The sequence below is a fragment of the Molossus molossus genome, unplaced genomic scaffold, assembly GCF_014108415.1.
Source record: "Molossus molossus isolate mMolMol1 unplaced genomic scaffold, mMolMol1.p scaffold_m16_p_24, whole genome shotgun sequence".
NCBI lineage: Eukaryota > Metazoa > Chordata > Mammalia > Chiroptera > Molossidae > Molossus > Molossus molossus.
The window spans coordinates 6,244,013-6,271,528 of record NW_023425360.1 but is presented as its reverse complement, the minus strand read 5'-3'; the positions used below and the strand labels follow the sequence as shown (position 1 = coordinate 6,271,528).

Here is a 27,516-nt window from a genome sequence, read left to right as displayed (position 1 = left end):
GGGTGGGGCCCCCGGGGCTGTGGGCAGAGGCTGGGAGACCGGGAGCTGCAATCATGCTCTCAAAACCCCTCCGAATCAGGAAGCCAAAGTGTTTCTTAACGAAGACCGTGCTTTCCAAGTCGGAGCCGAGGTCCCGGTTGCAGTGACCGTGTCCACAGGGCGGCTCCATGAAAAGCGGGGCCATGGAAGCAGGAGGAAGCTGCCTGCCAAGGGGGACCCACCCCTCTGCCGCAGGACAGCTCTGGGCTTCCCAGGCCGCCAGCTAGGGCAACGCACTTCCAATGGGGCTTCCTCTGCCTGCCCCCAAATCTGGAAGACTCTCTTCCTAGCCCACGTGTCTTCCTAACACAAATGAGTTGCGCGCTGATGTTGGGACGGGGCCATGGAAATGGACATTGTGGAAGGCAGTGTGGTAAGCTCTCAGGTCCCCGAGGAGAAAGGGGGCCTTGGAGAGGAGCGGCACCCGCGTGCGCAGAGCCGGAGCCTGGGAGCCTGGGCCCGGCTGCCTGCACCGGGCACCTGGAGCTCGGATGCCGGGACACGTCTTCTGCAGGGGCCCCGGCTGGGCCCAGAGACAGCGCAGCCCCCTGGGAAGGGGAGACACGGCGGGGGCAGGGTTGGCCTGCACCTGCCTTCCCGGTGACACCTTCGGGCCCAGTCGCTAACAGAAGGCACGGAGGGGGCGGGGCGGTGCTGCGGGACCTGCTCGCTGCGGGAGTGATTGCGCCTCAATGCGCTTATTTCCCACCAGTGAGCGGCAGCCAGAGGTCCCAGCGCGGACGCGGGACGAGGGGGGGGGCGCGCGGAGTTCATTTGCAAGGAGAGCTCATGACTCTCAGGAGGCTGGGACAGTGTCAGGGCTCTACAGGAGAATCCACCGAAGGGCTGCTGCAGCTCCAACAACCCGACCAAAGGCGAGCCCTGCCATCTGAGTGCTGATGGGTCCCGGGAAGGGGTCTCCCCAAATTCACAGGAGGGGCAGACCTTGCACCCCGCCTGGCAGGGTGAAGATCCAAGTCAGCCCATGACTGTGCCCCCAAGACAGGCCCCAGAGCCCAGAGAAAGCAAGAAGGTTCTCAATTCATTTAACGTGGGGGGAGTGACCACCGCAAGGTGCTTGGTGCCTGAGATGTGTGCTTAGCTCTGCAGCCCGACAGGCCAGGGCCCAGCTGCTTCCCCACCCCGGGCCCCCCAGCCGGAGCCTCCCTGAGTCTCCCAGCAGAGCCGCCCCCTGGGACCAGAGCCCACGGCCACCGGGAGGCTGGGAGGGCCCTGGAGCAGACAGGCAGGCGTCTGGCCCGGGCGTTGTGGGGTCTGAAGACTGGAGATGCGCCTTCTGCTCTCAGAACGGTCCCGAGTGGCAGCTGGTGCTCACCCGTGGGTGAGCCTGATGTAACTGAGTCCCCAAGAGTCGTGCATGGAGGTCCTGTGAGGGCCACGCTGAAGGACAGAAAGCAGCTGGCTTATCACGCACCCCAGGTTGATAAACGGCAGAGCCCACTTCGGAGCCTGGCGCTGAGCCAGCCAGGCGGCTCGCGCAGAGCCGGCGGGAGTCACAGGCTGGGGCCAAGCACCAGGAGCCCCTCCCCCTTCAGTGGCACACAGGGGTGAGCAGGAGGTGAGCCCCAACTTTAACACTAGCTTTCAGGGTGGCCGCTAGGAGGAGCTGACCTCTCCGCACCCCAGATACTAGGGACAGACTGATGAGGGACCCAGTGACTTGGAAGGTCGTCTGGCAATTCTCTGGGGACCGGGCTTGCTTTGTGAGCTTGGGGGGCACCTGGGCCAGGCCCACTTCCCAGCTGGAAGGCCAGGATGCAGAGGCCAGGGGCGCTGGTCGGGGTCTGGGGTGGTGACCTCGCTGCTGATCCCCTCCACACTGAGAGGCGTCCAGCACAGGTGGAGTCTGCAGTGCGCCCCCTGGAGTCCCTCTGGGCCCCCACTCCTATCTGCCCCACTTCGAGGGAGGCCGCAATCTGAAGACCAGTGTGGTCCCATCAGGAGATGGGGTCATTGCTGCTGCTTGCTGTCTAGTCTGCCGAGGGGAGGCGATGGGTGGCCCCCGAGGGCACCCCCTTGTCTGGCAGCATATGTCACCTGGGCCCTGCTGTGACTGGGCAGGAGCACACGTGTGCACCGGGGCATGGCTGGCCTGACCCAGAGGTGACAGGGTCACCGAGGGCAAGCCCAGCTCTGGGGCGGGGTCCGAGTTCCTCGTGAAGCTGGCAGTCCGGGGCCCTCGGATAACGAAGCCTTGTGGGCGGCTGTGCCCTTTATAAAACGTGTCCTTGCTTTCCCCTTGGGAACTGAGCTCCGCCGGGCCCTGTTCCCCCAGCCCTGGGACGTCCTCGTGGGCGACATGACAACCCCGACAGCGAGGTGAGTCCGAGGCTGCTGTCGGGGCTGCCGCCCCCCCCAGGGCTTTCCCCTGCCTGGGCCCCCAGTCCCTGGCCAGGACTTGCTGAAGCAGGTGACCTCAAAGCCCCGCAAATGTGTCTTCCCGGAGTCCGAGGGAGTCCTGCGCACACCCCTCTGGAAGGTCCTCTCCCCGAAACCACTGCAAAGCGGAAAAGCCTCGGGCAGACGCACTGGCGCTGGAGACGGCTCTTCTCTGAACTAGCACAGCTCCCAGGGCCGATGTTCCAGACGGGCGGGGCGCTTCCGGCCACTCGGAGGCTGGCCGAGGCTGCCTGAGCTTCCCCGCGTGGCCACAGGGCCAGGGCCAGGGCCGCAGCCGAGCGGCGGGGGACAAGCAGAGCCTGTGGAGCAAGACAGAAGGAACAGGAATCACGCCCGGGCTGGCACGTGCCCGAGGACGGCCCGTGGTGACCGAAGGGAAAGAGGGAGCCGCACACAGGCAGGCAGGGTCCTCCAGAAAACCTGCATCTCCCCTCTCGTTGCTCAGAGGACCCCGGGGTCGGGTCCCACCTTGGCCGCAAGCTCGGGTGGCCTGGGTGTGGCCGATGTTGGTGGCAGAGAATGTGGCCTCATCCCATCAGAGGTCGGGCCTTTGCCCCTGGCTTCTGGGAGGTGATCGATGTCACACCTGAGAGGAGTGTGTTGGCTCAGAGTGGGGATGGGGACATCACGTGACTCAGGGAAGGTGCTCCGGGTCAAGCTGCACCAGGTGACCGGCAGCCCGAGAGAGGAACCCCGTGAGCAATGAATGTTCCTGCCTCCTGCCGGGCCTGATAAAAACTCTGGCTCGGAGGCCTGAGCGCGTGCCCCTGGCTGGCAGTATGCAGTGACGCCAGGACAGTGACAGGGCCCGACTCCACGGGGAGAGGACGCGACGCTCAGTGGATGCTGCGGTTTGGACCACCCCGCCCCGTACATCTCTGGCCGTGGCTGATGGTCACTGTACCCCTTCCCTGTAGTAAGCCATGACCATGGACATAGCGGTCCCAGGGCATGCTGGGAGGCCCTCCAGGGTGCGCTGGCCGGAGGGTGGCTCCTGTCCCGCAGGGGGTGTCAGAGTGAGGACACTGTCGCAGGGAGATGGTGCCTGAGACTTTGCATGTCGGCCTAACGCCTGGTGGAACTGTCAGAGGCCCTGGGGGTTCTGCTCTGTAGCCATGTCTGCTAGGTCTGGGAACCCCCGCATCAGTCTGCCTGGAGCCCCATTCGGCAGAGGGGTCACCTGCTGTGCTCAAAGGCAGCTTCAAGGACGGGGCAGAGCCAGGTTTCGGCTCTGAAAAAGGGTCCCAGTGGCCTGTGGCCCCACCCAGCCTGCCCTGGAATACTGAGACCCGCACCCGAGTGGGAGCTCGGGGCTCACCTGGCAGGCCCCCAGGTGGGGGGGGGGCTCACCTGGCTCTGCAGGCAGGTGCTCTCAGGCCGGCAGGTGCTTCCAGGTGCTGACGAAGGCCGTGGGGATGAGTGAGTAGGGCACGCTGGTGATGCAGCTCCACGTGTCCGCCGTGGGGTCGTAGCAGTCCAGGGTCTTACACCTCTGGGTCCCGAAGTAGCCCCCCACCACGTAGAGCTTGTTGCCCGAGGCCAGGGCGTGGCAGGACATGCGCTTGGCGGTCATGTCCCCGACCCTCGTCCACTGGTTGGTCTCGCAGTCGAAGCGGTAGGCCGAGGCGGCCGTGAACTCCGTGTCGCCTCCCATGATGAAGATCTGGCTGCCCAGCACGGCCGCGGCGGTGTACCGCCAGGGCTGGGGACACTCGGCCTTGATGGTCCACCGGTTCTCCGACGGGTCGTAGCACTGCACTTTGGACACCATGTCCCGGTGGATGCTGGTCCCTCCGAAAACGAAGAGCTTCAGCTTGGCGCTCACCACCGCCGCGTTGCTGACGCCGTCCCGCAGCGGGGCCACCATGGTCCACTTGTTGGCCCCGGGGTCGTACTTCTCCACCTGCTTCAGGGAGACGGAGGGGGACGCCGGGAAGACGCCTGCCAGGGACGTGTGTCCCCCGACCACGTAGAGACAGTTCTCCAGCTCGGCCGAGCCGTGGCCGAAGCGGGCGATGAGCATGGGGGCCGCCTTGGACCACTCCTCGTGGACCGTGTCGTACACCCACACGTCCTTGGAAACCCCGTTCTCGGAGCCCCGCCCCCCGGTCACGTAGACCTTGCAGCCGATGGCCGAGGCGCTGAACTCCTTCCGGGGGCTGGGCAGGTCCGCCTTGGGGATGATCTCCTTGGCCTTGTGGTCCACCTGGTAGATCTTGTCGCACATGAAGGTCTGGCCGCCCAGGATGAGCAGCGTGTGGCCCGCCTTGCGCGGCCGGGCGCAGGGGCTGGTGACCACCCCGTCGTTCTGCAGGATCTTGGTCTTCCAGTGCAGCGCCTCGTCGAGGATGAGCTTGGTGTGCTCATCCGCCAGCAGCAGGGCCTCGCTGGACATGGCCTCCTTCAGGCAGTCGGACGGTAGCAGCGCCAGGCGCACGCTCCGCAGCAGCTCGGGCAGGTGGGCCTTGCGCCCGTCCAGGTCATGCTTCACCCACTGCAGGATGGCCTCGAACACCACCCGCTCGTCCTCCGTCTCCAGCTCGTCGCTGGAGATGAGGTCCAGCAGCTTGTCCTTGGACAGGCCGTTGAAGTCCTCGCTCTGCCGCACGGTCTCGAAGTGCGCCAGGCACATGCGCCAGGAGAACTCGAACAGCCGGCGGCACTGGTGGGCGTCGGACAGCAGCATCGTGCCCAGGCAGTTGGACGGGGACAGGCTCTTCTCCAGGAACTCGGCGGCCGCGTCCCGCACGTCGTGAAACTGCAGCATGTCCCCCGCCTCCAGCAGCGACTCCGCGTTCTCTTCGTTGATGACGATGCGCGAGGAGTAGGCGAAGTCCAGCAGCAGCTCCAGCACCTCGGGGTGCAGGTTGTCCTGGAAGTTGACCGTGTCGTCCCGGCTCTCCCGCAGGCCGTGGCTGAACATGGCCTCGAAGTAGCGGCTGGAGGCGGCCAGCACGGCGCGGTGGCAGGGGAAGGCGCGGTCGCCGGCCCAGAGCGTGACGTCGGTGAACATGCGGTGCTTGCGCAGCGTGTTGAGGTGCGCCAGCACGCAGTCGGGGTGCGACGCCTTGTGGAACACGGTGATGTTCATGGACCCCGTGCTGCTCCGCGACTTGCGGGTCTCGTGGACACTGACCGACATACTGAGCCAACCTGCGGGGGACAAGGCCACAGGTGAGAGGGGCCACTCCTGACGCAGCGACTTGGGGACGCACAGGCCCTGGCTCCCCAGCCCTCTCCCACCCCTCCTCTCTGACCAGCTCTGTCCCTCATGTCCCCTGGCCACATCACTGAGAACCACGCGGTGGCAGAGGCTGGCCTTCACCCCTGCCCTTGACAACTGGTTTTGTTCTCCTGGGTTTGGAGCAGCTCTGGAACCAAAGGTCTTTGGCCTGGCTCCGAGCCACCCCTGGGCGCAGGAACGTGCAAATAAACAGTGTCCCTGGCTTGCTTAAGCCAACGTCAGAGCAATGCTATTGTGCCCTCGATGGCATGGCAGCCTCCGGGCACGCTGCTCTGTGGCCTCATTCCAGAGCAGGGAAACAGGCTCGGCAGGCAAAGGAGCTGCCCAGAGCGCTGGAGCGGGATTCCCGCGGGGGCTGTCCGGGCCCTGGCTCCGCTGCCTTGGTCCGAGGGTGCCGATTCCTGCCGGGGGACTTGGAACATTTTCAGGGACCAGCATGGCCCCAAGCACAGCCTTAGAGCCGGGGCTCACATGGGGGCCCTGTCCATAAGCAGGGCTCCCAGCAGTGCTGACCAGGCCCCCCACCCCCTTCACTTGGCGAGATCTCAAGAGTGGCTGTCACAGCGCATGCGCTCAGTGTAGACAGTTCTCAACAGCCACAGGCCTCTCGACCCAGCTGGGATGAGCAAGGCTGGGGAGGGGGGGCCAGCTGACCCCTGGCTCGCCCACAAGACACCTGCCCAGTTTGGAGGTCCCGACAGGAAGTCAAGACAAAGACCCATGCTGCACGGTGACGCGATCCCGGTTCACCCCACCCAAAGAGCCGGAAAACCCACGCCTTCGGGGCCTCCCCACTGGACAGCGACTCGGGGATCCTGGGCACTGCGAGACCTCCCCTGCCTCCCCCGACTGTCCTCATGTGCCCAGCCAGGGGAGGGGCTTAGGCTGCTTGTCCCCATTCGCATTGGGGAGAGTCCACAGCGCTTTAAGTCCAGCTGACGGGACAACCCCAGACCCCACTGCAGTGCTGTGGCCTTGAGGCTCAGCCCACAGGCAGAAAATCACCTTTCGAGAAAACGTGACCCAAAATCAAGCTGAATGCAGCGTCCTGACCCCCAAAGTCTATGAAGCCTTCTTCCTGCTAGTAATGAGGCAAAAAAACAAAACACTTGTTTTTCATTTGTATTGAAATCAATGGGGTGACATCGGTTAATAAAATTATATAGGTTTCAGGGGTACAATTATAGAACACATCATCTGCATATTGTATTGTGTGTTCACCACCCCAAGTCAAGTCTCCTCTGTCATCATTTATGCCCCCACACCCTCTTCTGCCTCCCCCCACCCCCCTTTCCCTCCGGTAATCACCATACTGTTGTGTGTCTATGAGTTTTATGGTTTTCTTTTTACTTACTCCCTTCACCTTTTTCATCCAGTCCCCCAAACCCCACTCCTCTATTCTCTGTATCTATGAGCCTTTCTAGTTGGTTTGTTAGTTTATTTTGTTCATTCCATATATCCCTTGTCTTTCTCTGACTGGCTTATTTCACTTAGCATAATACTCTCCAGGTCCGTCCATGTTGTCACAGAAGGTAAGGTTTCCTTTTTTACAGCCGAGTAGTACTCCATTGTGTAAATGTAAAACAGCTTTTTATCCACTCATCTACTGATTGGAACTTGGGCTGTTTTCAGATCTTGGCTGTTGTAAATAACACACAAGGAACATAGGGGGTGCATATATTCTTCTGGATTCGTGTTTTGGGTTTCTTTGGATATATTCCCAGAAGTGGAATAGCTAGGTCATAAGTCAGTTCCATTTTTAATTTTTTGAGGTAACTCCATACTGCTTTCCACAGTGGCTGCACCAGTCTGCATTCCCACCAACAGTGCACAAAGGTTCCCTTTTCTCCACACCCTCGCCAACACTTGTTGTTTGCTGATTTATTGATGGTAGCTATTCTAGCTGGTGTGAGGTAATGCCTCATTGTGGTTTTAATTTTCATTTCTTTGATGACATTGAGCATCTTTTCATATGTCTGTTGGCCATCTGTATGTTCTCATTGGAGAAGTGTCTATTCTGGACCTCTGTCCAATTTCAATTGGATTGGTTTGTGTGTGTGTGTGTGTGTGTGTGTGTGTGTCTGTGTTATGAAAATTCTTCATAAATTTTGGATATTAACCCCTTATCAGATATATCATTGGGAAATATGTTCTCTCATTCAGTGGGTTGTCTTTTCATTTTGTTGATGGTTTCCTGTTGTGCAAAAAAATTTTAGTTTGATGTAATCCCATTTGTTTATTTTTAATTTTGTTGCACTTGCCCAAGGAGATATATCAGAAAAAAAGATTGCTAAGAGAAATAGCCCAGATTTTACTGCCTGTTTTGTTCCAGGATTTTTATGCTTTTAGGTCTAACATTTAAGTCTTGAATCCATTTTTAGTTTATTCTTTTGCATGATGTAAGAAGGTGGTCTAGTTTTATTTTTTTTGCACATATCTATCCAATTTTCCCAATATCATTTATTGAATAGATTATCTTTACCCCATTGTATATTCTTGCCTCCTTTGTCAAATATTAATTGACCATAAAGGCGTGGGTTTATTTCTGGGCTCTCTGTTCTGTTCCATTGATCTGTATGTCTGTTTTTATGCTAATACCATGCTGTTTTGATTACTGTGGTCTTGTAATATAGTTTGACATCAGCGTGATTCCTTCAACTTTATTCCTCATTCTCAAGTTTGCTGTGGCTATTCATGGTCTTTTGTGGTTCCATATAAATTTTTGAAATATTTGTTCTAATTGTGTGAAATACACCAGTGGTATCTTGATAGGAATTGCGTTGAATCTATAGATTGTTCATGGACATTTTAATGATGTTAATTCTTCCTATTCATGAACATGGTATATGCTTCCACTTATTTCTGTCTTCTTCAATTTCTTGTTTCAGTGCCTTATAATTTTCTGAGTACAGGTCTTTTACATCCTTGGTTAAATTTATTCCTCAGATTTTTTTTTTTTTTAATGAAATTGTAAATGGGGTTGTTTTCTTAGTTTCTCTTTCTGATAGCTTTATATTGGTGTATAAAAATGCAACTGGCCCTGGCCGGTTTGGCTCAGCGGTTAGAGCGTTGGTCTGCGGTCTGGAGAGACCCGGGTTCGGTTGCCGCTAAGGGCACGTACCTCGGTTGCAGTTTGTCCCCGGCCCTGGTTGAGTCGTGTGGGTGGCAACTACTCGATGTGTCCCTTTCACGTCGATGTTTCTCTCTCTCTCTCTCCCTCCCACTCTATCTGAACAAAACAAAACAAAACAAAAAAATGTCCTCAGGTGAGGATAAAAAAATAATAATAAAATAAAATAAAAAATAAATAAAAAATGCAACTGATTTCTGGATATTTCTTTTGTATCCTGCTACTTTACTGAATTCATTTATCAGTTCTAGTAGCTTTTTGTGGAATCTTTAGAGTTCTCTCTATATATATCATGTCATCTGCAAATAATGAGTTTTACTTTTTCTTTTCCAATGTGGATGCCTTTTATTTCTTCTTCTTATCTGATTGCTGTGACTAGGACTTCAAGCAGTGAAAGTGGACATCCCTGTCTTGTTCCTGATCTTAAGGGAAATACGTGTAGTTTTTGCCCACTGAGTATGATCTTGGCTGTGGGTTTGTCATATATAGCCTTAATTATGTTGAGGTATGTCCCCTCTATCCCTACTTTGCTGAGAGTCTTTATCATAAATGGTGATGGCTTTTAGCAAATGGCTTTTTCTGCATCTATTAATATGATCATGTGATTTGTATCCTTCATTACATTTATACAGCATATCTTATCACACTTATTGATTTGCAGATATTATAAAAGCCTTGCATCCCTGGAATAAATCCCACTTGATCATGATGTATTGTCTTTTATGTATTGCTGAATCTGGTTTGCTATTTTTGTTGAGGATTTTAGCATCTGTTGTTCATCAGGGATATTGGCCTATAATCTTCTTTCTTTGTAGTATCTTTATCGGTTTGGAATTAGGATAATAAATCTTCCTTATTATTAGGATAATAAGTCTTCCTTCTTCTTGAGTTTTTTGGAATAGTTTGAGAAGGATAGGTGTTAGTTCTTTGAATGTTTGGTAAAATTCACCTGTGAAGCCATCCTGTCCAAGACTTTTGTTTTTGGGGATTTTTTAAAATTACTGCTTCAATTTCACTAGTTGTAATCTGTCTATTCATATTTTCTGATTCTTCCTGATTTGGATCTTGAAAGACTATATGTTTCTGGGAATTTATCCATTTCATCCAGATTATCCAATTTGTTGGCATATAGTTATTTGTAATATTTTTGTACAATCCTTTGTATTTCTGTGGAATCATTTGTTACTTCTCCTCTTTCATGTCTGATTTTATTTATTTGGGTCCTCTAATTTTCTTGATGAGTCTGGATAAAGGTTTGTCAATCTTGTTTATCTTTTCAAAGAACTGCCTGTTGGTTTAATTGAGCTTTTGCATTTTTTAGTCCCTCTTTAATTTATTTCTTCTCTGATCTTTATTATTTCCTTTCTTCTATTCGCTTTGAGCATTGTTGTTTTCTTTTTCTAGTTCCTTTAAGTGTAAAGTTAGAGTGTTTCTTTGAGACTTCTGTTTGTTTGTTTCTTGAGGTAGGCCTGTAATGCTCTGGATTTCTCTCTTAGGGCTGCTTTCATTGTGTCCCATAGATTTTAGATTGTTGTGTTATTTGTTTCAAGGTATCTTTTATTTCTTTCTTGATCTCATTGTTAACCCATTCATTGTTTAGCAATATGTTATTTAGCCTCCATGTCTTTGTATTTTTCAGTTTTTTTCTTGATTGATTTCTAGTTTTATACCATTATGGTCAGAAGATGTTAGCTATGCACTGAGACTTGTGTCCTAACATGTCATCTATCCTAGAAAGTGTTCCATGTGCACTTGAAAAAAAAGTGTGTATTCTGCTGCTTTGAAGTGAAATGCTCTGAGGACATCAATTAAATCCATCTGATCTAGTGTGTTATTTAAGGCCACGGTTTCTTTGTTGATTTTCTGTCTGGAAGATCTATCCAGTGATGTCAATGAGGTGTTAAAATCCTCTACTATGACTGTCTATCTCTCCCTGCATGTCCATCAAGATTTGCCTTATATAGATATAGGTGCCCCTATGTTGGGTGCATAAATGTTTACAAGGGTTATGTCCTCTTGTTGGATCAATCCCTGTAGTATTATGCAGAGTCCTTCTTTAACTCTTACTATAGCCTTTATTTTAAATCTATTTTGTCAGATATAACTATTGCTACCCCGGCTTTTTTAAAAATTCCATTTGCATGAAATATCTTTTTCCATCCCTGTACTTTTTGTCTGTGTGTATCTTTCATTCTGAGGTGGGCTTATACATGGGTCTTGTTTTCTTATGCATTTAGCTACTCTGTGTCTTTTGATTGAAGCATTTAAACCACTTACATTTAAAGTGATTTTTTAAAAATTGATTTTAGAGAGAGGAAGGGACAGGGAGAGAGAGACAGAAACACTGATGAGAGAGAACATCAATTGGCTGCCTCCTGCATGCACCCCCCCACCCCCAGATCTAGCCCTGAAGAAAAATCTTGGGCATGTGCCCTGACCAGGAATTAAACTGGCAACCTTGGTACATGGGTCAACCACTGAGCCACACCGGTCGGGCTAAAGTGATTATTGATGGGTACATATTTATTGCCATTTTATTCTTTATAACTGTTCCTATGGTTTTGTTTTTTCTTCTTAAAGAAGACCCTTTAACATTTCTTGTAGTACTGACTTGGTGGTGACAAACTCCTCTAGCTTTTTCTTGTCAGGAAAGCTTTTTATTTCTCCTTCAAATTTTAAATGGTGCCTTGCTGGGTAAAGTAGTCTTGGTTATAGGTCCTTGCTTTTCATCACTTTAATATTTCATGCCAATCCCTTCCGGGCTGAAATGTTTCTGTTGAGAAATCAGCTGACAGTCTTATAGGAGCTCCATTGAAGGTAACTAGCTGTTTTTCTCTTGCTGGGGAACCAGGCTTGGGGTTGAGACCCCATGCTCCTCAGGGGGAACCCCCCTCCCACACACACACACACAGCTGCAATATCCCTTCAGAATCTCAGCAATGCCCGTGGGTGCAGGGCCAAATCTTTTCATGCCACGACCCTTTCTACCAGTCTTGATGTAGCTTCTTCTGTAAATCCTCAGCTAGTCTTCAGTTGGTTATTCAGGTTGCTTGCTCTATAGTTTAGTTGTAACTCCAGTTTGGACCTGGGAGGAGGTGAATGTAGCTTCCACCTAGTCCACCACCACCTTGGATCTCCTCTTTTCATTTTTAATTTTCAGAAGCATCTAACTCCCCCTCCCCACTCCGAGTCCATTATCTACTTGAGCAATGATCTGGAAAAGGAAGAAAGCGATTTCATGCTTCAGTGGAACTGGAAATGAGTGTCCAAGTGCACTGCTTGTGCATTCTCTCTCTCATTCCTCCCCTGGCAAAGAACCAGAGAAGTCTGTGATGACACCAGAGATGCTTGGGCAAGGCCCTGCTCCTGGGCGTGACGGGGAAGGCACAGAGGTTGGGTCTGGCCTTGCTGCTCTGCCCCCCAAGCTCCAGGCACCACAGGCCACTGGGTTCTGGGGTTGAGAGGTCGGCTCTCAGGTTGGGGGTTTGTGCAACCAGCACGAGGGTGAGCGCTGGACCCCAGGGCTGGGTTGTGCACTGTGGTCCCCACATCGCCACTGGCTCCCCCTGTTCCTCTGCACCGCATTTTCCCTTCTGTAAATAAGTCCCTGTCCTCCTCAGGCTTCTGAGAGTCTCACTCACTGGCAATGATTTACAGGGCACAACCTTTGAACTGGCCCTGGGACCAGTGTCACGAAACACGAGGCTGCACTGGCCTGCCCTGCAGGATGCTCCCCCCGTCCCCAGAGCTGAATTGCCCAATCTGAATTCCGGGCCCTGCAACATCTTGCTGTGATTGCTAAATCCTCATTCTGCCCTCGGTCACTCAACCAGCAGACAGTTTGCACAATGTGGTCTTTCACCAGGTGACCCGATCCGTCCTGTCCCCACCGTGCCGAGGTTGTTCATGAGGGGGGCCTCTGGTGTGTGTAGCACACTGGGCGATGGCTTGGCGGACTCCCAGCCAGGGCCCTGACACAGGCTCTGCCTCATTCATTCTTGAGCACCCGCACTTCCCAGGGCCCTGGCTGCTCTGGGTCCCCGAGCACCTCACTGCACCTGCCCCCCACCTGCCCCCAAGCCCAGCCAGGGAGCCAGGTCATTTCGAGCTTGAGCTGAATGTGGCCCTAAATGCTTGAGCTTGGACACCCATCGGAGGTGCCCAATCCCCTCGGATTCTTTCTTACAGACAGCCTGGGGTGGAATGCCAGCCGTCGGCCTTATTAACCACAGCGGGGGAACCAGGATGGTCATCGGTACCTGCTCCTGGGGCAGTGGGCTCCATGGATGCGCACAGGGCCTGGCCCCTGGCTGGCCAGAGTGGATGGCCCCTGCCTTTCCCGCACGGTCACACATGGACACGCACACACTCTAAGCCCACGAGGCACAGGTTCTCTTGGGTTTCTGGCCCTGTGAGGCCCACTTACCCCCTCCGGTCCCTCTTGGGGGTCCCAGGTCCACCCTTGAAGCGGCTGGGGCTGTGGCGGGCCGGCTGGACCCTGGCTCCTCTCTGGGGTGCCGCTGACGGGGCTGCCTTGTGAGGGATCGAGGTGGGGACTCCCTCTGGATGGGGCAAGGGGATGACAAAGCAGGACAAAGATTGAGAAAGCACCAGAGAGCAGGGCCAACCCGTACGGAACAGCCCAACACGGATCTGCGTGTTTGCCCTGCAGTTGAGGGCTCAGGGTGACCTCGCCAAGGCTGATGCTGCAGGGCAGCCCCGGACCCTGGAGCTGACTGGCATCCCGCGCTGCACCAAGGTGCCCGCCTGCTGACGCGAGCTTCCTACGCCGGCACGGACCAGCGGCACGCCCGGGGGGTTCCCGCCCAGCCGAGGCCCCTGAGCCGAGGGTACCCACTCCAGTGCCTTCCACATCAGAGCAGACGAAGGCTGATGGCCCGAGCCATGACGGCTACAACAGTGGGCGCGTCTGTGACACTGCTCATGTGAGCCAGCACAGTGTCCCTGCTGCCGCGCTGACATGACACCCTGGCTCTTCTTAGGGACCTCCACGCCAGCTGGTTCAGACACAGGGTCACCCTGGGCCCCAAGGCTAAATGTGCCCCAGCCTCCCGGTCAGCCGGCCTCTGTCATCCTCCCAGCGACCGTCACGGGCCTGACACCTGACGGGCAAGGAACCGCTCGTTCGTGATGTTCGTGGAACTGCAGGGAGTGAGGCGGGCACTGTCCCCAGGGCTGCAGATAGGACTGGACACAGGCCAGCAGCGGGCGTGGATGGCACACGCTGCCCGACATGGACACTGCAAGACGAGGCACAGAGGGGCCCCGATGCCGCCGAGTCTGACCCCACCTGCCCCTGTATTTCCTGTTTACCTGTGAGAGGGGTTTCTGTCACTTGCCACCAAGGACTGCAACTAGTACAAGGACTCCCCAGGACTTGAGTTCCCAGATTCGGTGATCAGGAGCTGTTCACCTTGATGAGGGACCTTAGCTGGGTGGGTCGTTCCACCGTCTCTACCTCCAGGGAGGCTACCCCGACACCGAGGGTATGGTTTTCATGAGCTGATTGTCAGTGTTCAGTCCCAGTGAACCACCCAGCCCGGGACACAAGGAGTGTAGGACAGAGGTTCACGGAGGTTCTGGTGGCCGAAGGGGTGAGCACTGGAGCACGGGAAAAATCAGGTCTGCCCACCTGTCAGAATCACGCATCTCCACACCCCGCCTCGGAGGGGCCACAATAAACCAGACATTCTAACGCTGAACGTGTCACACAACTATTGAGATTATCTAAGCGTCACCCTGGCTTTGATGGATTGGAGGCACCGAATATGACCGCACGACACTGCCATGCTCCAGGGGGGCAAAGAGGCACCGATGGACCCCAGACAGCACCTCGCTCCCCACAGTCATCCTTACCTGCGGAGAAGCAGTTGGACGCACTAAGTAACAGTGGTTCCAGCTCACTTGTGCCATCCTGGGAAGTGAGCTACACGCATAAGGAAACAAAGTAGCTAAGGGGTAAAACCTTCGGAATAAACTCCATGCTTCCCGAAGATTCCAGCAACGAAAAGGGAAGGGGCCCTGTTCTGCGAGAAGGCACCAGAGGCCATCACAGTGGCTTTGCTGTTGCTGACCCTTTCGGCTGCGGCTCCGACGGCCTCTCAGGGGTCCTGAAATTGAGGGTGTCAACTCCATTGTTCTCCACCAGAGGCCAGAGAGAGTGGGCAAGACCCAGGGTCCCGCTGGTGGGCTGCAGCCAATGAGGTTCCTGTCCCTCATTCACCCTAAGTTTCCCAGATGACGCCCACGTGCCAGGTCCCAGCACCGGAGATGGTGATGGACAGAGACCAGGTCCTGCCCCCAAGGGGCTACACTTTGGGGTGTCAGTGTCTGAGGAAACAACCAGGGAACGAGACATTTTCACTGCCTGGAGGAAGTTCTGTGAAGAAAATAAAACGGCAATGAGCCCCAGAGTGTGACAAGAAGCCGGTGGGCCCAGGCAGGCCCCTATGAAGAGGGGGTGTGTGAGCTCGACGGTAAGTGATGAGCTGGAAGCCAGGATGTGATGACGGGTGTAAGGAAAGTTCCAGATGGAGGGGCAGTAAGGGCAAAGGCTGGGTGGAAATGAGGTTGGCATTTCAGGGAAGAGAAAGGCCAGGGAGACGAGGGACAGGCCGGGGCATGATCACAGGAGGCCAGTGGGGTGTACCGAGGATGGGCACACATTCTGTGACCCCTTCCTCTGGGACGTGGGGTCTGTGTCCCCTCCCCTTGAATAGGAGCAGTTTCTGGGACTGTACTGTGACTGAGCAAACAGGACCTAAGCAACACTGTGCCCATGTCTGGGCCCAGGCCTTCAGAGACTGGCAGCTTCCACTCCTCCCGGAAGGTTCACTCGAGGGGCAGCCAGCCCTGTGGTGTGCAGCCATACTGTGAGGAAGCTCAAGTGTGCCCGCGGATGACACAGGTCCTGGGCCACTGCCCACTGCTCCAGCCTTCCGAGCCCCGGTGAGTGAAGAATTCGCCCCAAACAGCCCAATCACAGCACATGGACCCCTAGCCAGCAGTCAGAACTGGGACACAGACACAGGACCGCAGAGACTACCAAGGTCACAGATCACCCCTCCAAAGACCCAAGACAAACCCTGATGAGCACCTACGGGCTGTGCTGAGGGCTAAGGAAACAGACGCCATGGGGCATGGTCATATCTCTTGGGCCGCGCAACGCACATACGTGACACAAAAGCAAATACAGTGATACCTCGGTTCTCGAACATAATTCGTTCCAGGAGGACAGTCGAGAACCAAATTGTTCGAGAACCGAAGCAATGAAACCCAATAGGAAATAATGGAAACTGGATTAATTCGTTCCAAGCCCCAGAAAATGCCTATTTACTGGCCTAATTTGTATATAATATGTAGAAAAACATAAGTCTCAACAAGAAATAAAAGTGTACAGTATGTCTAAGGGTTAAATTCAGTGTAAAGCGTGACTCTCTCCACAAAGCGTGACTCTCTCTCTGCACTCACACTGATGACGCGAGCAAGGCGGCTGGGCCGAATGAACGCCATTCCGCTCAACTCGGCTCATCTCGGAAGTTCGAGTTCCAAATATTTGTTCGGATTCCGAGACAAAAGTTTCTCGAATCTCCTGGTCGAATACCGATTTGGTCGAAATTCGAGGCGTTCGAGAACCGAGGTATCACTGTATACGGACCAGGCGCGTGGCCAGGAGAGGGAGGCGGTGAGTATTTGGAGGCTGCTTCTCTCGGGGTATTCTGCCCCAGCTGCACCGACAGGACCGTGAAGAGCAGCCCTAAAGAAAGGTCCAAGTTCCCAATGCCAGTGGTTACAAACAGGGCCCCCAAAGACAGCTCAGCCATTCCTGTGTGACCCTGGGCAAGTTAATGCGCCTCTCTGGGTCTGCTTCCTCCCCCCCAACCATAAAGTGGTGATGAAAACAATCCTACTTTATAGGGTCGTGTGAGAATGTGATGAGACAGTACGTGATGAGCATCCAGGACAGCCTGGGCTTATCCTGTTTCCTTCTCATGCTGTTATTACCACTGTCGCTGAACAAAGGACACAGCAGACATTCCTGACCCCCGTTCTGTCCCTAACCTCCACTTCCAATAAGGCGGATTTCCACCGTCTATTTATTTTTAAGTGGTTTGATTTGTTAATGAGCACACGGTATTTTTTTTAATCCTCACCTAAGGATATTTTCCCATTTATCTTCAGACAGAGTGGGAGGGAGAGAGAGAGAAACATTGATGTGAGAGAGACACATCAACTGGTTGTCTCCCGCACGACCCCGAGCAGGGCTGGGGACCGAACCTCAGCTGAGGTACATGCCCTGGACCGGAATTGAACCCTCAACTCTTTGGTCGGCGGGCCAACACTAACCACTGAGCAAACCTGGCCAGGGCCATAGTTTTTTTTGTGTGTGTTTTTTTTTTATCCTCACCCGAGAATATTTTTCCATTTTTTGTACAGATAGAGTGGGAGGGAGAGAGAGGAAGGGAGAGAGAGAGAGAAACATCGACGTGAAGGGACACATCGAGTGGCTGCCACCCGCACGACCAACCAGGGCCGGGGACACACTGCAACCGAGGTACGTGCCCTTAGCGGGAACCGAACCCGGATCTCTCAGGACCGCAGGCCGACGCTCTAACCGCTGAGCCAAACTGGCCAGGGCAGGGCCATAGTATTTTTATAATCAGTTAAAACACTGGAGGTTTTGTCAGGCCCACAGAAATGGGTTATCCTAAAAGTGTAATGACAAAGGACTTAGGCGGTGCTGTCACATGTCACACACGCAGGGCTGGGGTTCCAGGCGGATGTACCATGATGCGCAGGTGCCCGCCCCTGAGTCTAGCAGCTCCTCAGGGAACCCTCAGGGTGCGGGCGTACCCGTCCTTCCAATTTTCAAGTGGAAAACAAACTAAGCACCCTATTAAGCACACCAATCTAATTGTTAATTGAAAGGAAAATTCGTATGACCACTGTAACTGAATCGGGGCCACAGATCTATCCAGATACCAGTGAATTACCGGACAATGGACCCTTTCTCTAGACGTTTCTGCCTGCCAATGGCCCTTTCTTTACAAGAAAACATTTTATATATCCTTCTTCAACGATTTCATGTACCCTGGTTTTAATTCAAAATGCAGTGGGTTAGACCATATTTCTCTTGTGCACTGGCTTTGATTTTACTTTGCAGCTTTTTGCCGTGAGATGTTGCAAACGTGTAGGACTGTTACGAGAACCGTGTCACTCACACCTTCTGCCTTCGTGTGGTTAGTCTGCAGCTTGCCACAGCGCCCCACCCCAGCCCTCGGCCTCACCCCATCCTGGCCTCACCTCACCCCCCTCCCTTGCAAGGGATGGGTCGGCTGCCGCGGTTGTCCCGGCGCACAGCAAGGCTCAGGGCAGGGTGAGGGTGTAGCTTCATGCACTGCTTGGTAATCAATGGCACCAAAATGCCCAGGTATCAGACAGCTCCCCAGGGAGGGTAGATGGGGGTAGGGGAGGGTCGGCCTACCCCTGAGGTCACCCCTCGGGCAGAATCTGAACACCTCCACCCCCTCTGACAGGGGACATTGTGGGACAGCCCGGTTCCCACCTGCTGTGCTCAGGTCCAGATCAACAGTGCCAACGTATTGCCACACACACACACACACACAGTCCCCACTGGGCAGGGAGTCCTCAGATTACCCTACACGTGGCCCGCCCATGTGCCTGCAGCCAGAGCCTGAAAAGGGGAGGTCCCCGCAGACCCAGGGGGCGGGCACCTGCTCCAGGGCCCTGTCCACTTGTTCCGGCCTTTTTACTTAATGCACCCAAATGTTAAGCACACTTGACGAAGGGCAGCCACTTTAGCTTCCATGATTGATAGCGAGTCCCAGGCCGCCGGCAGCCTCCCGTGGCTGGGGCGCGGAGCTGGATGCCGATAGCTCCGGGAGGAGGGGTCCGGGCAGTGACGGCGCTGGCCCTGCTCAGAGTGACAGGCTCGGCTGCCCAGAGTAGGCATGGGCAGGAGGGAGGAGTCAAGGCCTGGGAAACCTACTGCATGATTTAGCAACACTTGTTGCAAAGCATCAGTATGGAGCCCGGCCGGTGTGGCTCAGTGGATTGAGTGTCGTCCCACAGACTGAGAGGTCTCAGTTCGATTCCCGGTCAGGGCACATGCCCCAGTTGTGGGTTCGATTCCCAGTGCTGGGTGTGCAGGAGGCAGTCAATCAGAAGGAATAATCTCTTACCCTTTGAAACAACATGGAGGGACCTGGAGAGTATTATGCTAAGCGAAATACGCCGGTCAGAGAAAGACAAGTACCACATGATCTCACTTATTTATGAAATATAATGAACAAAATAAGCTGTCGATCAAAATAGATCCAGAGACTCAGAAGTAAGGAACAGACGGACAAACCTTAGAGGGAAGGGGGCTTGGGGGAGTGGGGTTGTGGGAAGAGATAAACAAAAGAACTTCTATGCAGATATGCACAACCAATAGACACAGACAACAGTGTGGGGACGGCAGGAGGGGGGGCGGGAGCAGAGAGGCGGGGACCAATGGGGGAAAAAGGGGGTGACATCTGTAATACTTCCAACAATAAAGATTAAATAAATAAAAACATTATGGAAAAGGAAACAAAACAAACAAAGCATCAGTAAGGAATTCTGGTCAGGAAGGAACCAAGTCCAAACATGAGTACCAGGGACCTACACAGTGCTGGGCATGTCACATATAAGGTTTCCTTCTTTAACCCTCACAACCACACCTGACATGGTTTTGACTGTTTTAATTGGGGTGGGCTAGGTTATACTGCAGCAACAAACACCCCCAGATCACAGTGGCTATAGAGGAGAGATGTATTTCTTGTTTATACTCATGCATCGTGGTTCTGGTTGCGATGGGGGGCACTTGTCTCTTCACTGTCACTCCCAGATGACAGAGCGGCCACCAGGCCAAAGACAAAACAGAGCAAAGTGGATAGAGTGGCACAGACAGGTCAGTGCTTGGCCTGGGAGAACACACATTGCTTCTGCTCCCATCTGATTGGCCCAAACCAGTCACATGACTTCGCCCACTCAGGAGAGGACCAGAAAGGCCAACCCTAGCCCATGTCCCATTTCTGTAACTTGCAAACAGGAACACAACAGCACAGTGAGTAATGGTAATGGTGACAACACTATTAAAAATAGCCCTGGCCGGTTTGGCTCAGCGGTTAGAGCGTCCGCCTGCGGTCCGGAGAGACCCGGGTTCGGTTCCCGCTAAGGGCATGTACCTCGGTTGCAGTTTGTCCCCGGCCCTGGTTGGTCATGCGGGTGGCAGCCACTCGATGTGTCCCTTTCACATCGATGTTTCCCTCTCTCTCTTCCTCTCTCTCCCTCCCACTCTGTCTGTACAAAAAATGGAAAAATGTCCTCTGATGAGGATTTAAAAAAAAAAAAAAAAAAAAAAAGCCCTGGCCGGTTTGGCTCAGCGGTTAGAGCGTCGGCCTGCGGTCCTGAGAGACCCGGGTTCGGTTCCCGCTAAGGGCGCGTACCTCGGTTGCAGTTTGTCCCCGGCCCTGGTCGGTTGTGCGGGTGGCAGCCACTCGATGTGTCCCTTTCACATCGATGTTTCTCTCTCTCTCTCTCTCTCTCTCTCTCTGTTCCTCTCTCTTCCTCCCACTCTATCTGAGCGAAAAAAAAAAAATGGAAAAATGTCCTCGGGTGAGGATAAAAAAAAAAAAAAAAAAGAAGAAAAGTAAAAAAAAAAAAAAAAAAAAAAGGCCCTGGCCAGTTTGGCTAAGCGGTTAGAGCGTCGGCCTGCGGTCCGGAGAGACCCGGGTTCGGTTCCCGCTAAGGGCACGTACTTCGGTTGCAGTCTGTCCCCGGCCCTGGTTGGTCGTGCGGGTGGCAGCCACTCGATGTGTCCCTTCACATCGATGTTTCTCTCTCTCTCTCTCTTCCTCTCTCTCCCTCCCGCTCTATCTGAACAAAAAATGGAAAAATATCCTCGGGTGAGGATTAAAAAAAAAAAAAAAAAAAATAAATTGTGCCCTGGCCGGTTTGGCCCACGGACTGAAGGGTTCGATTCCTGGTCAAGGGCTCATACCTGGGTTGCAGGTTCAATGCCCACCCCGGTCGGGCCATGTGGGAGGCATCCAATTGATGTGTCTCTCTTTCTAGCTCCCTCCCCACTCCGTTTCCAAAAATCAATGGAAAAAATACCCTCAGGTGAGGATTAAAAACAAAAGTAGTACTGAGTACTCACTATGTACTAGGCACTGTTCTGAGTGCCTTCTGTGCTAACCTACTTTAAAAAAAAAAAAAAAAAAAAATTGTTTTCCCCTTTATTGATTTGAGAGAGAGAGGAAGGGAGAGGAAGGGAGAGGGAGAGAGAAATAGAAACATCGATGAGACAGAACATCCACTGGCCGCCTCCTGCATGCCCCCCCACTAGGGATCGGCCCACAACCTGGGCATGTGCCCTGACTGGGAATCGAACCGGCAACCTCTTGGTGCATGGGTTGATGCTCAACCACTGAGCTATGCCGGCTGGACAACCATCTACATTTTACAGGTCAGTACACTGGACTGGGGGATGTGGGCAGGTGCCCCTCCGTGCAGACTGAGCCCTCCACCACCAAGCTGGGAAGGGGTGGCCTTCGGATCCAGGTGTCACAGGCCCAGCCAGGACGCAGCGGCACTTGAACTCGAAGCTGGACGCCAGGCATTCTAGAAGAAGAGCTCCTCTGTTCCTCGGCCCTGGCTCCTGCCCAGACACATCTGGCCTGGCCAGCTGCACACCTGGCAGGCCGCTCCTCCTGGAGTGTGGAGGAGCAAAGCGTCTCTCATCTTGATTGGGAACCGAATCCCATTCAGCCTAGATTGTCAGCTTCTCCTCGGGGACCAATAGGAGCAGGTAGAAAGTGAGCGAGGCATTTGGTTTCCATCCCATCCCTGTGTCCCAGTCTCAGCCGGGAGTGGAGGGCGTCTTCCCAGCGGACAGAGGTGGGTGGGGATGACACCAGGCAGACTGTGCTTGGCCCTCTGCAGGAAGCAGACATTCTCCCAGAACCTGCTCAGCGCCCGCCCTCTTGTGGGAGGAGCCATCCAACTGGTCTTACAGGGAAATCTCCCGGCTCCCTTCAATCCCTCTCGCTCCTGGGAGCTCTTTGTCCCTCTCTCTTCTCGGAGGTGGTCCTGGGCTCTGTGCCAGGGGAAACCGCACAGGCTCGATCCCACTCCATCTGTGCTGGGGTGCGGGAGGGGGCTACCCTAACTGCTCCCGTATCTGCCGCCCAGTTCTCCACCCAGAACCAGCCAGAGCAACCTTGGGAAATGAGTCACCCACAAGCCACCTTCCTTTGGGCCCAGCTTGATTCTTCCTTGACCCTGTCCTCTGGCGTCACCAGCCCCTCACCTGTGGGCACACCCCGTGCCTGCAGGCTCTTCCTTCACATGCGGGCCCCAGACACACAAGTGAATTCCTCACCAAGAAAGGAACAAAACTGGGAGCTAGCCTCCTGCACCCTTCTTGTTCTGCAGGTGGGGCACAAAGGGACAGGGACTCGCCCAAAGCCCACAGCACATCAGAGCTGGGACTGGAACTCGAGACTCCTGACCTCTAACTCGGCCCCTCTGCACTCTGTTGGCTGCTTCTCAAGCCTTTGCTGCCCACAAGGGTTAAGCCAATAACCCAAGACTTACAAAATGACATAACGCCAGAGGCTGCAAGACCTTTTGAGATTTTACAGCAAAACATTTTCAGGAGGCATGGTACAAAAGAGCATCCACCCATTTTACAGAAGGGCAAATCGAGGCCCCAAAAGGAAAGGGGTCCTACATGAAGTCATACAGCCACATAGGGGCAGAGAAGGACCCCCAGACCCCTGCTTAATTGCTTTTTGTGCCCACAGGTTCCAGGTATGAGGGTTCCAACCCTGAGATGAAGAAGTGGAGCTGGCCTTGGATCCGTCACAGTGAAACAGGTACAGCCCAGAAAGCCTCGTCCAGGCTGTGCACAGCCCAGGGGTGCAGGAGAATGGCTGGGAAGCTTTTTATATATGTGCAGGAAATACAGTGACCTTTTCCAACTAACCTGGATTTCTGAGACCACAGAGCTGGTGCTTTTATGAACAGGTCAATGAGCCACAAACGCCTCCCATTTGTCATGAGAAAGGCCCCGACAGGGCTTGGAAGGAAGAAAGAACTGAGCCTGCTGGCACCAGAGAGCAGTGGGTGGAGGTGGCTGAGGCCCGGGAGAGGGATGATCGCAGACACTCAGGCACATTCAAACCCATGTCCAGGTCCCCAGCCCATGCTTTCCCCTGACCTCGTGCTAAGAGACTGAACAGAGCCCTTCCATCCCTGAGCCCTCTGCCCCGCATCCCCACAGCACCCCCTCCCAGCTCCTAACAGCTCTGCTCAGGGCCCTGGGGGTCCAGGAAAGGGTCGGAACCTGCTGTGGACACTGGGCTGACTTCCCTCACCTGGGGACAGACCCAGATTAATAAGGGGACAAGTCCTGCTGGGATGCTGCCCCGTTGTCCCAACTTCGTGTTTCCTGCCTGGCAAAATGCTTCAAAAGCCCTGGCTGCCTAGGGCAATTCAGTTATGAAACTTGCCACAGTGGATGAAAACCAGCATCTCAATTTGCTTGTGTGTGGCCACTGGGTTTTCTCCGGCCCCATCCTTCACCAGGCCACGCCCATCCCGGGGGCTGGTCCAGGAGGACTAAGGCTCAAGCTATGGGCCGGTCTTGGGGGCGGGTGGGCTGGGTTCTACCAGGACCCCCTGAGCAGAAGGGTTGCATCCAGAAGCCACCCATCTTCCAGGGGACTCCTGGGACTGCTGACTCCAAGGCCAGACCACCGCAATGCCCAGCGGACCTTTCCATTACCTCCTGCCTGCCTCTCCCAACCGCAACCTGCACCTGCCTTAAGGGTGGGGATGCATTTGTCTCTGGGGGGAAGCTGGGTGTGTAGATGAAGAGACAGCCACTCAGGGCCTGGAATGTGGGCTCTGGCGTGCCTTTCTCATCTTGACCTAAGCGAGGCATCCTCTCTCCAGAAAGCCTTCACCACCTGTACCCCCTCCCCCCACCGCATATCCATCCCCTCAGCTCCCCGTGCTGCCTTTAGCACTGAGGAACTATACACACTTCCTAATCCTATACACCTTCTATACACACCCAGGCCGGCACACCCCCACCTAGGAGCTCCAATCAAGACCCTTCGAACAATTAATTAATAAATGAATGAACAAACCACCCACTAAATGCCACTCCCTCAGGCATCAGTGATACAGGAGAAGAACCCGGCCTCTCTCACTGCAGACCTGGGCAATCTCCCTCTGTCCTTCCTGATCTCCTCCCTCCACGCCGGGTTCCCACAGGCCTAAGCTGCTATTAAGGCGCCTGCGGAGTGTGTGACTTGCCCGCGGCTCCTCTCTCTGCACCACAGACAGATCCGGCTGCAGCCCCAACCCCAGGATGCTACGATTTCTCTCTGCCTTCCTCTTTGCGACCTCCTTGAAGTCACATCCTGACAAACGGAATTACCAGAGACCCAGCTGCCGGGCCTGAAAAAAGGCTGACTGCATCAACCCCCCTAGGCACAGTTTGGGGACCCAAGCACGCCCACCTGGTCTTACTTAGGACATCAGATCTGCCCCCTGTTGGGTGGACTTTGTGTCCTACCTGTCCCCGGTCCCCAAATGCTAGCCTCCACTAACATCCCCTAGGAATCCTATGAATGGGAGACTGAAACCCAGCGTCCCAAAGGACCTGCCCCAAATCGGTCACCACAGTCTGGCCCATGATAAGAAAATGGGGTTCCTGCCTCTCCTCCCAGTGCCACTGACAACTTCCCTCCCCCAGTCACCTGTCCTGACTCATCAGAGAGGGCCTACTAAACTTGGGGAGCCTTCACCTTGCTCGGAGCAACCCAGCAGGATCCAAGAACATCCAGACTTCAGGAGCCTGGGTCTGCCCCCGCCGTCACCCCTTGGATCAGTTCTGCGCAAAGTGTTTTCTTCGCTCAATGATCATGGAAATGAAACGGGGGGGGGGGGGGATGATCTGAAGCAGCACAGCAATGCCTGGCGCCCCTGGGGGCACAGTCTCCCAAAGGAAAAGCTTCTCAAGCAACTGGAAGGGTTGGAATGGAAGAGGGGGGGCCGTGCCCAAGTGCGTGGGGTCCTGGAGCCGGGGCAAGATGGGGGTGAGGGCTGGAGGAGGCTTGCTAGGGGGGCGCCACCCGGTGGGCACGTGGGTGGAAGTAGGGCGCGTGACCGGTCCTCGCAGCTGCACACCTAGCAGGGACAAGGGGCCCTGTCAGCGGGGACATGAACGGCCGGGGTCGCCAGGCGGCGGGCACCTGCCCGAGTAAAGCCCTCTGCCCGGCTCTGCACCAGGCAGGCGGCCACCCGGCCCGCGGGGTCAAGCGCGCGGGGACTCGGCCGGCCTGGGCGCAGCGCCGGGCCGCTCACATCCCCAGAGACGAGCAGCGTCCTCTTTCCAGGATCGATAGTAATTTTTTTAAAAAAAGAGAGTCCGCGATCTCAATGAATCAACCGCTCCCAGGGGAAAGAGCTGCTCCCGCGCGCAACGTGCATCTGCAGAACAATTCACCCCTCGCCGCGAGCGCCCGCGAACACCCGCGCCGGTCCCCAGGCTCACGCGGGGCGGGAGGAGCCGGCGCTGGGGACGGGGTGGCCGTCCACGTCCCCACCCCCACCATTGTCCCCGAGCGACTCCGGACCCCGGTGCCCGGCGCGGCCCCGGGAACCCGGCCCCGCGGGGGCTCACTCAGCCCGGCGCTCCCACGGGGATCGCGCAGGACCGGCGGGCGGGGAGGGTGACAAGTGCCGACGCCGGGGCCGCTGCACCCCGCTGCACCCCGCTGCACCCGCCCGCTCCCAGCTGCGCCCGCCCGCGGTGGCGCCCTCGGCACCGCCAGGGTACTCACCACTCGGGGAGCCACCGCCCGCGCGCTCAGTCCCGAGCCCACCGCCGCGATCAGAGACCCCGGGCTGCCCGCCGAGCCGCCGAGCCGCCGCCGCCGCCCCCGCTGCCCTCCCCCGGCTCGTCCCAGCGCCCGGGCCGCTGCCGCCGTTGTACAGCCCTGGCGCCGCCAACAAACTAGTTTCTCTGGACTTCCCGCCCCGCCTCCCGGCCCGAAGCGCAGCAGCCAATCAGAGGCGGCGCCTCGGTGACGGATGGGTGGCCGAACCCGTAGTTCAGTCCGCAGGAGGATAAAGGGGAGGGCGCCCCCCGCCGCACCGGTACCGTGAGGGGGCGGGGCAGGGAGAGGAAAAGACTTGGATCCGATTCTTAAAGGGACAGACCCCTGTCCCTCCCCCCCGCCCCCACTTTCATCCGCGGACCAAGTTTGGGAACAAAACCCAAAGGTGTTCCAGAGCTTTCCGAACGACGGGGCTTTCTAGATTGCAGATGCCCTTTCTGCACCTGGGCTGTTTTTTGTTAAGAAAGAGTCGAGCAAGCATTTTCTTTTTACTCTGGCCTTGTTTCAATGTTGGGGATTCTCTGCAGCTGCTAAACCAAACCCTGCCTGTCTTTGGAAAGGGTATTTTTTCAGGGTACTGAAGCGCTCCTACCTGGGTCATTTCTAAGTTCCCTTTGTAAGTTGACCTTGACATAGTCTCATTCACCCGCTCGTTAGTCCATTCCACAGACGTGTACTGCACACCTGCGTGATGCGCTCCCCAGTCTTGGTCGCAGAGGATGCGCTGGAATTTCTCCTTACCTTCCGCGCTCTCATCTCATTCCACCATTTCGGGTTGGTGTGTATCCTTGTCAACACACCTGCAACATGCATCGACCCTGAGAAAGAAGATACCTACCAAGAAGGGCTCCTGGGGGCTAGCTGGGCTCAACAACTTTTCAATGTTTAATTAGTGTTATTATTAATTTTAGAGAGAGGAAGGGAGAGGGAGAGAAACACCAGTCGGCTGCCTCCTGCACGCCCCCTACTGGGGATTGATTCTGCAACCTGGGCACTGGTTACCTCCTGCTATGGAGATGATGCTCAACCAATAAGCCACACCTGCTGACATGGGCTCAAATTAAAAACAGCTGAGCAGCCCTTGCTAAGCAGGGGCTTCTCAGGCAAGCCAGGCTTCAGGGAGAAGCCCACCCTAAGCTGCCTGTCCAGTCACTGAACAATTGCCTGACTGCTCTGTGTCCCTGAGGGCCGAGCCATCCCTTATAAAAGAATTCTGGAAATCCTATTTCAACCAGTCTGAGAATTTTCCTATCCACCTGGAGATGCGCAGCTGTATCCCTATCTCCATCAGCATCTTCACCAACAAATCAGAGCAGCTCCATTCTGACCAATCAGGACAGTGCTTTTTGGACCAATCCAACTGTGAGCATTAGGAGTCCTCATTTGCATGAGGACAGACCAATTAGGGTCGAGGGGCAGGGACTTCTGTATATATAAGTCAGCTCCCTGGGGCTGGGGGCCTGCACTTTCTCTTTCTGTTAAAGATTGTTTGCCTGGCTGACCAGAGCTGGAGAGTCACCTCCCAGCCAGCTCCCCTCTCTGCCCTCCCTGGGGTGCTATGGGGCGCTGTGAGAGGAGAGGGCCCCCGCCCATCTAGACCCCCTGGTCTGAGGTTGCCTCCCAGAGCTATGTGGACAGGGCTGGCTGCCTGAGAGCCATCTCCCAGCCATGGTTTTTCAGTGTCCGCTGTATCCAACTGA

At 54.9% G+C, this 27,516-nt stretch overlaps 1 protein-coding gene across 2 annotated transcripts; it reads right to left on the bottom strand.

Annotated features, from left to right (window-relative positions):
• Positions 1–25,827, bottom strand: KLHL25 (kelch like family member 25). Of its 2 annotated transcripts, none has more exons than XM_036278027.1 (3): positions 25,760–25,827; positions 3,811–5,613; positions 1–2,759 (listed from the first exon to the last, which is right to left on the bottom strand). In XM_036278027.1, the coding sequence occupies exon 2, from the start codon at positions 5,600–5,602 to the stop codon at positions 3,833–3,835; it is 1,770 nt and encodes a 589-aa protein (XP_036133920.1). In that variant the 5' UTR covers positions 5,603–5,613; positions 25,760–25,827; the 3' UTR covers positions 1–2,759; positions 3,811–3,832. The 2 variants fall into 2 exon arrangements, with proteins under 2 accessions (XP_036133920.1, XP_036133919.1); XM_036278026.1 differs by lacking the exon at positions 25,760–25,827 and adding an exon at positions 13,261–13,363.
• Positions 25,828–27,516: the final 1,689 nt, after the last annotated feature.

Excerpts from the sequence above, each read along its gene's own strand:
- KLHL25 (XM_036278027.1), bottom strand. The coding sequence starts at position 5,602 with ATGTCGGTCAGTGTCCACGAGACCCGCAAGTCGCGGAGCAGCACGGGG.